This window comes from Lytechinus variegatus, chromosome 9 (assembly GCF_018143015.1).
Source record: "Lytechinus variegatus isolate NC3 chromosome 9, Lvar_3.0, whole genome shotgun sequence".
NCBI classification, from domain to species: Eukaryota; Metazoa; Echinodermata; class Echinoidea; order Temnopleuroida; family Toxopneustidae; genus Lytechinus; species Lytechinus variegatus.
Window position 1 is genome coordinate 19995613 of NC_054748.1, and position 13300 is coordinate 20008912.

The 13300-nt window shown below is 36.2% G+C and overlaps 1 protein-coding gene across 4 annotated transcripts in view; it reads left to right on the plus strand.

The window, feature by feature from the left end:
- The window catches only part of LOC121421278 (UPF0489 protein C5orf22 homolog), a 29886-nt gene extending 19564 nt beyond the window's left edge, over positions 1 to 10322 (plus strand). For all 4 annotated transcript variants that reach the window (XM_041615944.1, XM_041615947.1, XM_041615945.1 and 1 more), the window contains 3 exons: positions 5983 to 6158; positions 8497 to 8718; positions 9650 to 10322. In XM_041615944.1, the coding sequence (XP_041471878.1) occupies positions 5983 to 6158; positions 8497 to 8718; positions 9650 to 9770 (519 nt within the window). In that variant the 3' untranslated portion in view covers positions 9771 to 10322. The remainder of the gene's footprint in view (positions 1 to 5982; positions 6159 to 8496; positions 8719 to 9649) is intronic.
- The last annotated feature ends 2978 nt before the right edge of the window (positions 10323 to 13300 follow it).

Sequence of the window (13300 nt, forward strand, 5' to 3'; positions counted from 1 at the left end):
ATGTACAACTTGTGTGTAATTTTTACACATATAATCTTTGGTTCGGGTCTCATCTATCCAATGAAAGTAAAAGTTTTGACAGAATGTTACACTTGAGTGAGCACTGTCCATTTTTGTAAAGCTGTCAGAAATCTGTTTGCGCAGAAATGCTCGTTTTCACGCAGTGTCAAGGGGAAAGGGCAAAATCAAACTTACCTTGCAAACATTTTTCTTACCTTTCCCTTGCACTTTTAGTAAATTAAGATAAAAACAAATACATTCAAGCATTTTTTAATAAATTTGCCACTCAAATTGAAATTTCAACACTTAGTAAGCACAACTTATACCCTTTTTGTGCCAGCTGGATCTGAGGACATAACTAAATCTGAACAAAAGTTTACATCAGACATCTCCAGCACTTTTTCACTAAGTTTTTGTCTCACCTGCGAAGCAGAGTGAGACTATAGGCGCCGCTTTTCCGACGGCGGCGGCGGCGGCGGCGTCAACATCAAATCTTAACCTGAGGTTAAGTTTTGAAATGACATCATAACTTAGAAAGTATATGGACCTAGTTCATGAAACTTGGCCATAAGGTTAATCAAGTATTACTGAACATCCTATTAAAGTTTCATGTCACATGACCAAGGTCAAAGGTCATTTAGGGTCAATGAACTTAGACCATGTTGGAGGAATCAACATTGAAATCTTAACCTGAGGTTAAGTTTTTGAAATGTCATCATAACTTAGAAAATATATGGACCTAGTTCATGAAACTTGGACATAAGGTTAATCAAGTATCACTGAACATCCTGCATGAGTTTCACGTCACATGACCAAGGTCAAAGGTCATTTAGGGTCAATGAACTTTGGCCGAATTGGGGATATCTGTTGAATTCCCATCATAACTTTGAAAGTTTATGGATCTGATTCATTAAACTTGGACATAATAGTAATCAAGCATCACTGAACATTTTGTGCAAGTTTCAGGTCTCATGATTAAGGTCAAAGGTCATTTAGGGTCAATGAACTTTGGCCGAATCGGGGGTATCTGTTGAATTACCATCATAACTTTGAAAGTTTATTAGTCTAGTTCATTAAACTTGGACATATGAGTAATCAAATATCACTGAACATCCTGTGCGCATTTCAGGTCACATGACCAAGGTCAAAGGTCAATGAACTTTGGCCGAATTGGGTGTATCTGTAGAATTACCATCAAAACTTTGAAAGTTTATGGATCTGATTCATGAAACTTGTACATAAGAGTAATCAAGTATCACTGAACATCCTGTGCGAGTTTCAGGTCACATGATCAAGGTCAAAGGTCATGTAAGGTCAATGAACTTTGGCCATGTTGGGGTTTTTTGTTGAATAACCATCATATCTCTGTAAGTTTATTGGTCTAGTTCATAAAAAGTGGACATAAGAGTAACCATGTATCACTGAACATCTTGTGCGAGTTAGAGTAGTATTCAAAGTCAGCACTGCTGCTATTTTGAACCGCGTGATGCAGGTGAGACGGCCAGAGGCATTCCACTTGTTATTATTTAAAGTGGGTTGACACTTAATTGTTCATTTAATACCTGTTTCTCCACACTTTTCCCAAGTTGACAATGATTAACAAAATGAAAATCAAGCCTAATTCATTTTATGTAAATCACAGCTCCATGTAAATGAAATATCGTCTTGATGGCCTTGGTGTGTGGGGGAGTGGGGGGGCGCAATGCACTCTTCGAAGTGTATTGGGCAAGGAAACAAGTTAAAAGAGGTCAAAGATACCTTCAAATCAATTTTACTTGTTAAATTCTACGTGTTCTTCATGATAAATGTTTACTTTTATTCGCATAGCTATTTCAAAGTTCTGCGCAAATCATTTTTCACCAACTTTTCAAAAGTAAGTGGTGCTCACTCAAGCAGAAATATTTTTCGACAGTTATATCGTCATTGGCTTAAATGGATCTGTACCAATGTTAAAATGTGGAAAAATTTTCAGGATATTACAAATGTATAATTTTACAGGATTTTTTCAAAGTGTAAACTTTTTTTGATACGCACTGTATAAGCGTAGCTTGAGTGAAGATTAAGTGAAGATTTAATAAAATTTGATTAAATTTATTCCTCTTTTACTTTAATGCAAGATTTAAAAAAAATTACCAACATGTCCTCTTTAGTTGAACTTGTATACATTTTTGTTTCTGTTTAATAGAGGAGGTCGAAATATAGAGGGGGGGGGACTCAGATCATAGTGCAATGGGGTACTGCAGCTGAGCCTGAGGACACCAAACCCATACCCACATACATGTGTCGTTTTGCTGTAATATATAAGCACTCATGTCTAAGTATTCTTATTTTGATGAAAGTAAGACCTATTAATATTATAACTAAAACCAAGAGGGGAAAAGGAGGAATGATAGTAATCATAAGAAACCTAAGGATTTTTGGTGAAAAATTGACTTGTGTCGAAAGATTTTTTTAATGAAAAGGGGACCCATATCAAAGGATTTTTTTATGAAAGAGCAATCCATGTCTTTACATTTGTGGTGTAGATCTTTTTTTTTAAGTCACCCCTAGTGGCACATACCCAAAATAACTTGTAATCACCCCCCTCCCCACCCCACCCTAGTCTGCTGTGCAAACCCTTCACTTGAGTTAAGGGTCTGAATGTGTAGCCTAGTAATGCCTTGACTGTGTACTGAAGGCCTTCTAATGGGTTCGAATCCTAGCGATGACGTGTTTTCCTTCAGCAAGAAATTTATCCACACTGTGCTGCACTCTACCCGGGTGAGGTGAATGGGTACCCGGCAGGATTAATTCCTTGAATGCACTGAGCGCCGGTGATAGTAGCTCGAGCTGAAGCAGGGGGTAGTAATAGCAGCGCTTTGTATCATCAGGCAAAAAGCACTTTATAAATCCAGCTATTATTATTATTCAATTCAATTCAATCAATCAATTCAAGGTTTATTAAAAACATGAGTCGCAACCAAATGGCTGAATTGGTCATGTATGGGCAAGTCCAAGAATTCGCGCGCGTTACGTATGGGACATTTCAGAGGCTTTAATGACCTTAAAAATAGTGTTAAATGACTTTGATTAGATTGAATACCCTAATGATGGTAGACATCTAGGAGAAGAATAATCATGCAAAAAATTGTGACATATGACCTTGATCTTGACCTTTTAGAGTGAAAAGATGCGCCGTTACGTATGGGACGCAGAGAAAAGACAATTTTTAATACATTTTTTTCAAGTTGAGAATTCTCTTAAAGTATTTCACTTGACAACTTAAAAGTTAGTGTGATAGAAGTCTCAATACTATAGTATATTTATGGCAAGTTTCATGTCATAAGCCAAATCCCTCTAATTACAGACTCTAATTAAACAGTTACGTATGGGACATTTTGTCCCCATAGAGAACGTACACAATTTTTCCCATAATTCAAAAAATTGAAATAATTTAAAATATGGAAATAACAAAAGAGTTTCTTTCTTTTTAAATGTTTTACTGACACATATTTGATATGACTGAAGGGGAAATTAGCCATTTCAACCTTTTTATTCCTTGTTTTTCATGGTTTTATGAATTTCTTATGTATTTCTATTGTTTTTATTTTTTCATATTTTTCCATTTTCACAATTTTTTTTTTGCTTGGATTGTATTCATTAATCAGTATTCATAACAAATCAGTGTTTAAAAACTAAAGAAAAGGTAAATAATCACTTTTTAGAGCACTCTTGAAATTTGTTTTTCTCCATTCACTTTGTACACAAATCTCCCCATTGACATTGTGTATAAATGTCCCATACGTAACATGTTGTCCCATACGTAACATTTTTTTAATTAACTTTTAATTAAAAAGTAAACTCCATTTTTGAAACTTATTGGGGTATAACATTTTCATACTTAATAAATTAGAACTTCCCAGAGATGCAACAATACAAGTATTGTATTATGAGAAATAACTTCAAAAAACATCCTCAAAATGTTACGTATGGGACATTCCATCCTTGGACAAGACCTAATTTGCATAATTAATTAGATGACACCACTTTTTTCTGCCTAAAGTAATAAGATGTAAGGGGGCCCATGTCCCACCTGTGACTAAATCTCAGAAGCAGTCAGACCGCAGGTCCCTGTGCTAATGAGCAAAAAGGCCAGATTCATCCAAATCATCTCGTGGCTGAATCCTCCTCCTTGCAAAATCTCGTGATTCGTGAGATTTTCTTTCTCTTAGAATTTACCTGATTTAACCTCAAGTAAAATGAAATATCATTACACCATCAGATAGAGTAAATGTTACTCTTTCATGTTGGTCATTTACTTTGCATACAATATTTTGATAAATAAGTGAATTCCTGCCCTGAACACGTGCCTCAAAACTGAATTTTCTTCCTCTGTTTTCTTTTGCAAATTGTGCAAATCTTTTTATTTTGAGCCTCAATGATATATATATCACCGTAAAGCTGAACTTCTCTACTTTCTCACTATGCCACTCTTGATATGCGGCGCCTTTTAATCGGGTCAAGATCACACTTTTCCCACCAAGGTACAAGACGAGATTTATGAAATTTGTAGTTGCATGAAATCCAGAGTTCTGATTGGCTGGATAAGGTTTGCACAACAACAGGCGCGGGTAATTTGAGGAGAGTACCACATGGGGAGTGTGACCTTCTCATGAATCCATGCACTGGAACCGTTGGAATTTGCCAGTGTGTGGTCTCTTTGACCAATCAGAGTGCAGTATTCTTGTTTTCAAGCTGCTTTTTGTACTTGGCCAATGAAAAGTGTGATCTTGACCCGATTAAACCAATTGTTATTTTGAAACCTATACCATTTTAAAGCATACATATTCAGCTTTATCATGATCTAAAAATAATTTGGGCTCAAACAAAAATAAAGAGTAAAAATTGCAGATTTTGTCAGGTGAAAATAATTATTTTGTAGCATGTTTTAGATCAAATGTTTAACCTATATTACAAAGTCTTTGAATAAATGCAAACACATGACCTGAAAGAATGATTCTTCTTCTTTACAATGATACCAAAATCATAAAATTTGATGCGCAATTAAAGCAGCAATGACTAAATGAAAAGAGGTGTGTTGGTCCGCATCAAGCTCATTAAATATGCAAAACCCCTATAGTCATGAATATCACTTGGATGAAAGAAGCCTTTTTCTTGGGACCTGCCGACTGACTGGAAGTTTTGTTTTCATTTTCTATGAGTTTTTATAATTGTCCCATACGTAACGCCCATTTTACTGATTATGCAAATTAGGTGCCCCAAATTAGCATAAATATGCATATTATCAATTTTTTTTAAATGAAATTTTAAAATTCAACATTTGGGCTTTCTTACCCCACCAAAGATAACTTCTTAAATTAAGATGAAATTTTGCCTTCCAGGGTGACCTTTTCTTGGACTTGCCCGTATACAAAGTAAAAACAATTAAAAGACTCATTACATATTTCAAACATTAAAAAACAGTAACCTTTGTAAAAACTGACATGAGAAATATGTGTATAGGCAAGAATACTTAGGCAATGAAAATTTATATACATGTACATATTAATGAGGAAAGGGTAAATTAAAAATAATAAAAACAAAATACGTAAACTGTAAAAGATCAATGAAAATATATGGATATTAAATAAAAGTTGATTTCCTCATTCATTAAAAAACTTAATATTGCAAGTAGGCTGGTATTGCTTTCAAATGAGCAATGGGTTTATTGATTGGGCATGTCTTATTCAGGAGATCTATGAAATATGTATGGGGGCTCAAATTAACAATCTCAGACCAATCACATAAAACAATCAATGAAACCTCGTGCCCTACAAATCGTCTCACCTGATAATGTTGAAGCTATTATTATTAAACAGCAAGTGTTGTATGTGCTAGTCTTGGTGTGGAGACCCACTTATTGATCAAAGACTACCCCAATGCTGCCTGTTAGGAGCGTTTGCATTCCTTTAAAACTATTTGTTTTGTTCCTTTTTGATAAAGGAGCAATACAACCTGATGGATGAACTGTATCGATTCGCTGCTCCCACAGATGAATCTGTTCCAGCACTGAAAGCATGTCAGAGGAAGAGAGGCAAGCAGATCAGCGAACTGTCTGCTGGGCTGAAGGCTGCATTCAATGGTGACGGTTATGATGCTTTGCTTGGTGATAGGGAAACGTAAGTGCATAATTCTGCTTGATTCTTGCTGCCTATTACTTATCAGGAATTAGAGTTCAATATTTTTAGAGCATGCCACTTGTTTCATAGGGTACATTGATATATAATACAACACAAATGGGAACAATTAAAAATAAGAAGAAGATCTCCAAGGCCAATACATGTGCCAGTCATGGGGAATGCAAGTTCACATATCATGGCTGGGCCGATAAAACCTTGTATCTCAAAATTTAAAAATTTTGAAGGCAGCTTAGAAAAGTCTGTATTATAATAATAATGATAATAATAGTCAGTTCTTGTATAGTGCATAACACATTGTGCATAACGTCTCTTTGCGCTTCCAAAGGACTTGGATATTATTTCCCCGGCTTTAGCTGGGCTAGCTAGGCACTCAAGCATTCAAGGAATTTCTTCCTAACAGGAGTACTCGTTCACTTCACCTGGGTTGAGTGCAGCACAATGTGGATAGATTTCTTGCTGAAGGAAATTATACCATGACTTGGATTCGACCCTCTGTTTCAAAGTCAGAAGACTAATCCACTGGGCCACAATGCTTATAAAACTATAGCAATGGTGGCAGTCTGATATTGTCTTATATCAGTCTCCTGATACCTGTGAAGAACTCTTTTGAAGCAAAAGATGTTGCTACCCATGTTAAAACTCTAAAAGCTAGCTTATTCTGAGCTGTCATCAAAATATTTGAATTTTGAGATACAAGGTTATATCAGTCTTCAATGGGCGGGTTTTGATTGATTTTAAATACAGGGTTACCACAGTCATGGAAAAAATTGTGGTAATGGAAAGTCAGGGAAAAGTCAGGGAATTGGGAAAATTTTCGAAAAGTCACGGAAAAGTCATGGAATTGCATTTTCCTCTTGGCTATGGCAGCTTTCCAGTTTGTCATGCCTCTCAACACTCATACTCTGCTATTATAATTGATGCTCATGATTACCATTTTTCCCAGTTTTTTGACATCCCAAATTCTACATGACTCCCAGGACGTCACAGGAAGTCATGGAAAGCAGCAATTTAGTCATGGAATTCTGTTTTCAAACTTCTGTGGGAACCCTGTAATAGCCCTACACTTTGTTCTGTTTCACAGAAAAAGTTGCCAATGCAAAACTTCTCTGATCAGATGCCATATAGGAGCGCCTTGAGCACCTAACAAGGTGGATATGTGCGCAATATAAATACCCTATATTATTATTAAAATTGTTGCCGTGTCTTATTGTACTTGTAATGTAGGTATCATAGAATTTTCATATAGGATTTTTAGTTCAAACGGGTCGTATGTAGATACTAATCATGAATAAGTTGTCCCCTCTGTTGTAAGACCGATATGATTATTGTAATTCAGATAATTGTCTTCCACTTCACTTTTGGTGTATCTAATCTTTCTGTTTTGAAGGTTACGACAGTCAAATTTTCAAGAGTCCACTTGAATAATATTCCCAATGTAACAGTTAAAAGAACCTGCCCACAAAGTTCACCTGCTCATAAAGACCACTCTTATAGCCTTCCTTAATTGGGAAGTCTAGGGCCCGTATTGTTAAGTCTGGTTTAATTTAAACTCAAGTTTAAAGTTGTGGTTTAAGTATGGATAGCCAATTGGTACATAATCACTAACAGTGGAGATATCATATTTCAGCTCATTTGGCTCTCAAATCATTCATAATTGTCTAGGAAGTATGAATAGATGATCGTCTTCACCATCGATGAATCAGGAAAGAGTGCAGTAAACATAAGAAACATACAACTTAATAAAATTTTTGACACATTTGGCTTCCCATAATTTTAGCTCAGAGTTAAACCATGGTCTAAGTTAAACCTGACTTCAGGATACGGCCTTTGTGTACAGGATTTGCTACATTTCAGGGACCTGTCCAGAAAAGACCATCTGTTATAAGTCTCTCTTAATATTCTCCACAGCCGGCCTGTGCACCACCCCCCCTTTTTGAGAAGCAAAATTGAAATTTGTATGTAATGCCATTTAAACAGAGGTGTGCCCCCTCTTTTGAAAATAAAGGCCTTTTTTTTTGCTTGTCAAATATTTTCCGGTATGACATAGCCTTAATTTTTGGTTAAAAACCCTTTTTTTTCTTTTTTTGCTTGTCAAAATTTTCCTCCGAAAAATGTGCCCCCCCTGGATCCGTCCCTGATATTCTCATGGACCAGATTCTTTTGTTTGTAAAAATTGTGTCCACAGAATTGAAAAGTAGCATTCTAAACCAAAGTTTTTTTCTTCTTGAGATGATTCCACTCAGCTGTTAAATATTAGCACTTTTAGCTTGTATGATATTTCTCAACCAGATATTATTGTTCATGCTCCTTGTTATAGATTCATCAAGATTACTGAACTGGTCAAATCTCTTCAGTCGACGCCGCACATCGAACCAGAATGCCTGGACCCTGAGATGGTCCACATGGCTGGGCTGACGTGCGATGATCATGGTGAACTGCCTCACCATGTCAGCTCCGACGAGGAGATCGATAGCTTGATAGCGACGACAAGAGAGCTTCTAGAAGAGTTGCCGGCACCTACTATGGTCACTATATCAAGGTCAGTTAAAGGTTTTTTTTTCATTACAAACATGATTATCATGAAATTCAATGCACATTGCATTTTTGGACCTAATTCTACATCATCCAACAGGATTTTGGAAGGGTTTAAATATTTTCTGTAAAATGGCCATTTCAAACTTTTTTATTTCCACTGCGCTTAAAGTGTAATGTCCATAATGTTTTATGGTACAGAAAGTGTGCCCTACTTGTACCCAGGATGACACTGTTCTTCTTTTCTTCATTTGTTTTCCCTTTTTGGTTATATTTCATTATATCCTTAACTATGTTTGATTCTATTGTTGTGTGCTCTTCAACTACATTATTCACTATTTAAGGGGGGTGTTTCAACGACTGGTGATCCTTTCTTACGCGCTATCGCCAATGAATATACTGAATATACCGTTTACCAAAAGAAAGGATCACCAGTCGTTCTTGAAGTCGCTCTTAACTTCCAAACAGTTTTATGCAACGGGCCCATGGTATGTTTTTTAGGTCAAGATAAATGTACATGGATTGGCAAGGAAGACATACAGGTTATAGTCCTTTAGTTGATATTTTTCCTTTCCCAGCATCCATATGACTCTCTTTATCCTAATGTTTGTATTTGATGGTTATATGATTGATTAAGCCGACTGGATAATAATGATGATGGTGGTGATGATGATGATTGATGATGGTGATGATGATGATAAGGGTGATGATGATGATTGATGATGATGATGATAATGATGATAATGACGATGCTGATGGTGATGGTGGTGGTGATGATTGATGATGATGATGATGATGATGGTGATGTTGATGATCATGATGCTGGTGATGATTGTGATGGTGATGACAATGATGATGGTGATGATGATGATGATGATGATAATGATAATAATGATAATATAATGATATATCTGTTTATTTTTTTGTATATGTTTCAGGTCTTCCCATGATGATTATTGCCCAGCACACCAGGTTGATGGAATTCAATGCAAGGTTATCAAGATGTTACACTCACTATATGACAAGCTGGATATACATTTAGAATATGAAGCAGATTGATAACATTGAAACCTGTGTATAAAGACCCAATGTTGGCTAGAAAATTAGTGTTTATGGCCCGAATTCACAAAGGTGGTTTTTAAAACCCACGGTTGAATCCATGGTTTATGCAGATTTCCTGTATAAATTATGCTTAATTTAGCGCTTATTGGGTGCGTGTATAAGAAATGTTACCAGGGTAAGATTAGATATTTTAATCATGAGTCCACTGTTTGAGGAGTGGACTCCTAAATAAAATAGCATGGATAATCACGGCAACAGGCGTCAATTTGGCGCACTGTGACAAAAGCGTGCATCAGCATTGGACATTTTTATACATGCTCCTGATAGGTGCTGAATTAAGCGTAATTTATACAGGAAATCTGCATAAACCATGGACTCAACTTTGAGTTTTCAAAACCCCCTTTTGGAACTCAGGCCTATGAGTAGTCTTTATGGACAGGTGCTTGTAGTTCATCAAAACCTACATGAATTATAAAGATCGCACAAGGGAGGGAAGAAAAGTGGTCTTAAACGCATGGGCCTGTATTCTGAAGTCGGGTTTAACTTAAACTCAGGGGCGGTATTCTGAACATAGTCTTTTCTCCATATTTTATCTTATCACAGAGATATGACAAAATCGGTATTCTGGTGGATGTCATAATTTTTGTCACAAAAATTGTCATAAATTTTGTCTCTTCTCTTTAGTGCGCACCAAAAATATGCCGCTTTAAATCCTTTTATACAAGCAAAAGATATGACAAAAGTTATAAATTTTGTCATATCTTTTAGTACCAAATTTCTTGATACCCTGCCGACTAAATGTCAAGTAAATAATTATATTATTTAGATTAGATTGTGGTATTAGTTTCACTCATCATCCATGACAATTTTCAAAATTATTTTTTCATGCTACAATTAATTAGGCCCTACATATTAATTCCCTCCTTTTTTCTCTGTTTTCCTTCTTTTTCTACTTCTCTAAAATCCTTCACAGCTCCCTGTCTCTCTTTGTAAGTAAGCGCATCAATACGCGTAGTTGCGCGATGCCAGCAACTGTTTTGGGGATCAGCCCTACCTGCCACGCGGCCTTCCTATATTGGCTAGAAGGGCTCTCACTGGGAACTAACGATGATTTTGATTGGTTTGCTTCCGAAAAGATGGGCGGGAACTTTGAGAGATATGACAGGGAAAAGACAATGTTCAGAATACCGAATTGTGACAATCATAGTGGTGTCACATCTCGGAGAGAAATGACAAAATTTATGACAAAAGTTATGACAGAGTTCCAGAATACCACCCCAGGTTTATAGTTGTGGTTTATGGAAAGCCAATTGTTACATAAATCACTAACAGTAGAGTAGAGATATATTTCAGCTCATTTAGCTCTCAAATCATTCATAATTGTCTAGGAAGTATAAATAGATGATTGTCTTCACAATCGATGAATCAGGAAAGAGCACAGTAAATATAAGAAACATACAACTTAATAAAAATGTTGACACTTATGGCTCTCTATACTTTAGCACAGAGTTTAATAGACCATGGTCTAAGTAAATCCAGACTTCAGAATACGGGCCATGAGGTCCTTATGAACAGGTTCCACATAGTGAAACTTTTATTTCAATACCAGCCCAGGGAGGCTTAAAATCTGGTCTTTATGAGCAGGTTGACTCTATTAACAGGTTTCTTTTATAAATGAAACACTAGTATGGATGCAGTTGAATGTGAGCAAATCAAACACTGCTGTGTTGATTAATACCTTGTACAGGTACAAGAAAGTTAATACAGAAAGTCTTTAAAAACTGCTGTCTTGTGTAATTGGAGTTGTTTACTAGTTGTTTTTTTATACGCCCATCTCGATGGAACGTATTATGGTATAACGCTCAGTGTCCGTCCTTATAATTTGGTGTGAATGATAACTAGCATCGATCCTAGCAATTCTATTTATTTTGAGGTCGTAAGGTCAAAGGTGAAGTCGCCATCTTCCACTTTTGTTGCTTGACCAAAAGCTCCATTTTTCACGCTTTATGTGCTCACCTTAGCAATACTCCTGTTTTTCCTCTTTTTACACAGCAACATGCTCAAAACAGGTAAATTAAAACAATAACAAGCACTATTATAATGATTCCAGCATCTAAATTGAAAAGTTATCCCCGTTTCCTTTTATTCATTCATCTCATTCTTTGTTAGGGGGTGTTGCAAGAAAATGTTTGCAATCAATTGCAATTATTCTGTTGCAATTTTACAATTGATGGAACAATTTTAACTGTAGCAATTTAGATTACACTCCTTGTTTCATGGAGCAGATTAGTGATCAATCACAAATTTGCAATTAACTGCAAGACATATGATTGATTTAGGGACCGAAATCAGACTTGCAATTGATCGCAAGTTTCTTGCAATGCCCCATTAGAAATATGAAACAGGAAAGGAAGGAGATAAAGTGAGAGAAGGAGAGGGGGAGAGGGAGGGGGTACATGTGACAAGCACACAGAAGAGTACATGAGATACGAAGATGATGATGTACAGCATTTGTATAGCGCCATATATCTGTCAAAGACATTCAAAGGCGCATTTTTGGAGGAGCCAGCCGATCTGGGTTGCCAAGAAGGGCGCGCACACAGAACAATGACCCGCAGGTCTGCTCCCAATATTGGTTGGGGAATGCAGGTGGACCACTACACCGGGGTTCCCCCTACTCTTATACGAATAGTGCAGTGGGTTCTTAACGTGCAAACGTGGTGACTCTCCTCTACCCGAGGCCTCCATTTAACGTCCTATCCGAGGGGGAAGGTAATATTTATAGGTAAAGAAAATAATAAAGAGGGCAGTGTAAAAGCATTGAGAGATTGGGAGTGAGTTTGGAATCAAAGAGAATGAAGAAACAAAAGGGAAATGAGAAAATGAAGAAAAGGCAAGCAAAACTGAATGAGGAAAATAAAATATTGGAAAAAAAGATACAGATCGAGCTGATTAAATGTGTCCTTTAAGTCTTGATTGCTTTTTCATTAGCACATTTACATCTCAATCTTCACTTCGTCTTAATGGTCTGATGAACTGTTTAAAGGACAAGTCCACCCCAACAAAAACTTGATTTGAATAAAAAGAGAAAAATTCAACAAGCACAACACTGAAAATTTCATAAAAATCGGATGTAAAATAAGAGTTATGCCATTTCAAAGTTTCGCTTCATTTCACAAAAACTGTTGTATGAACGAGCCAGCTACATCCAAATGAGAGAGTCGATGATGTCATTCACTCACTATATCTTTTGTTTTTTATCGTTTGAAATATGAAATATTTTGATTTTCTCGTCATTGTCAAGTGAAATGAAGTTTCATTCCTCCCTGAAAACGTGGAATTCCATTATTTTAACATTTTGTGCTTCAGGCAAGGAGGTCCCAATCGTCAAATTCGTAAAAATTGAAATATTGTTTAATTTAAACAATAAAGACCAAAAGAAATAGTGAGTGACATCATCAACTCTCTCATTTGGATGTAACTGGCTCGTTCATATAACTTTTTTGTTAAAAATAAGCGAAACTTTG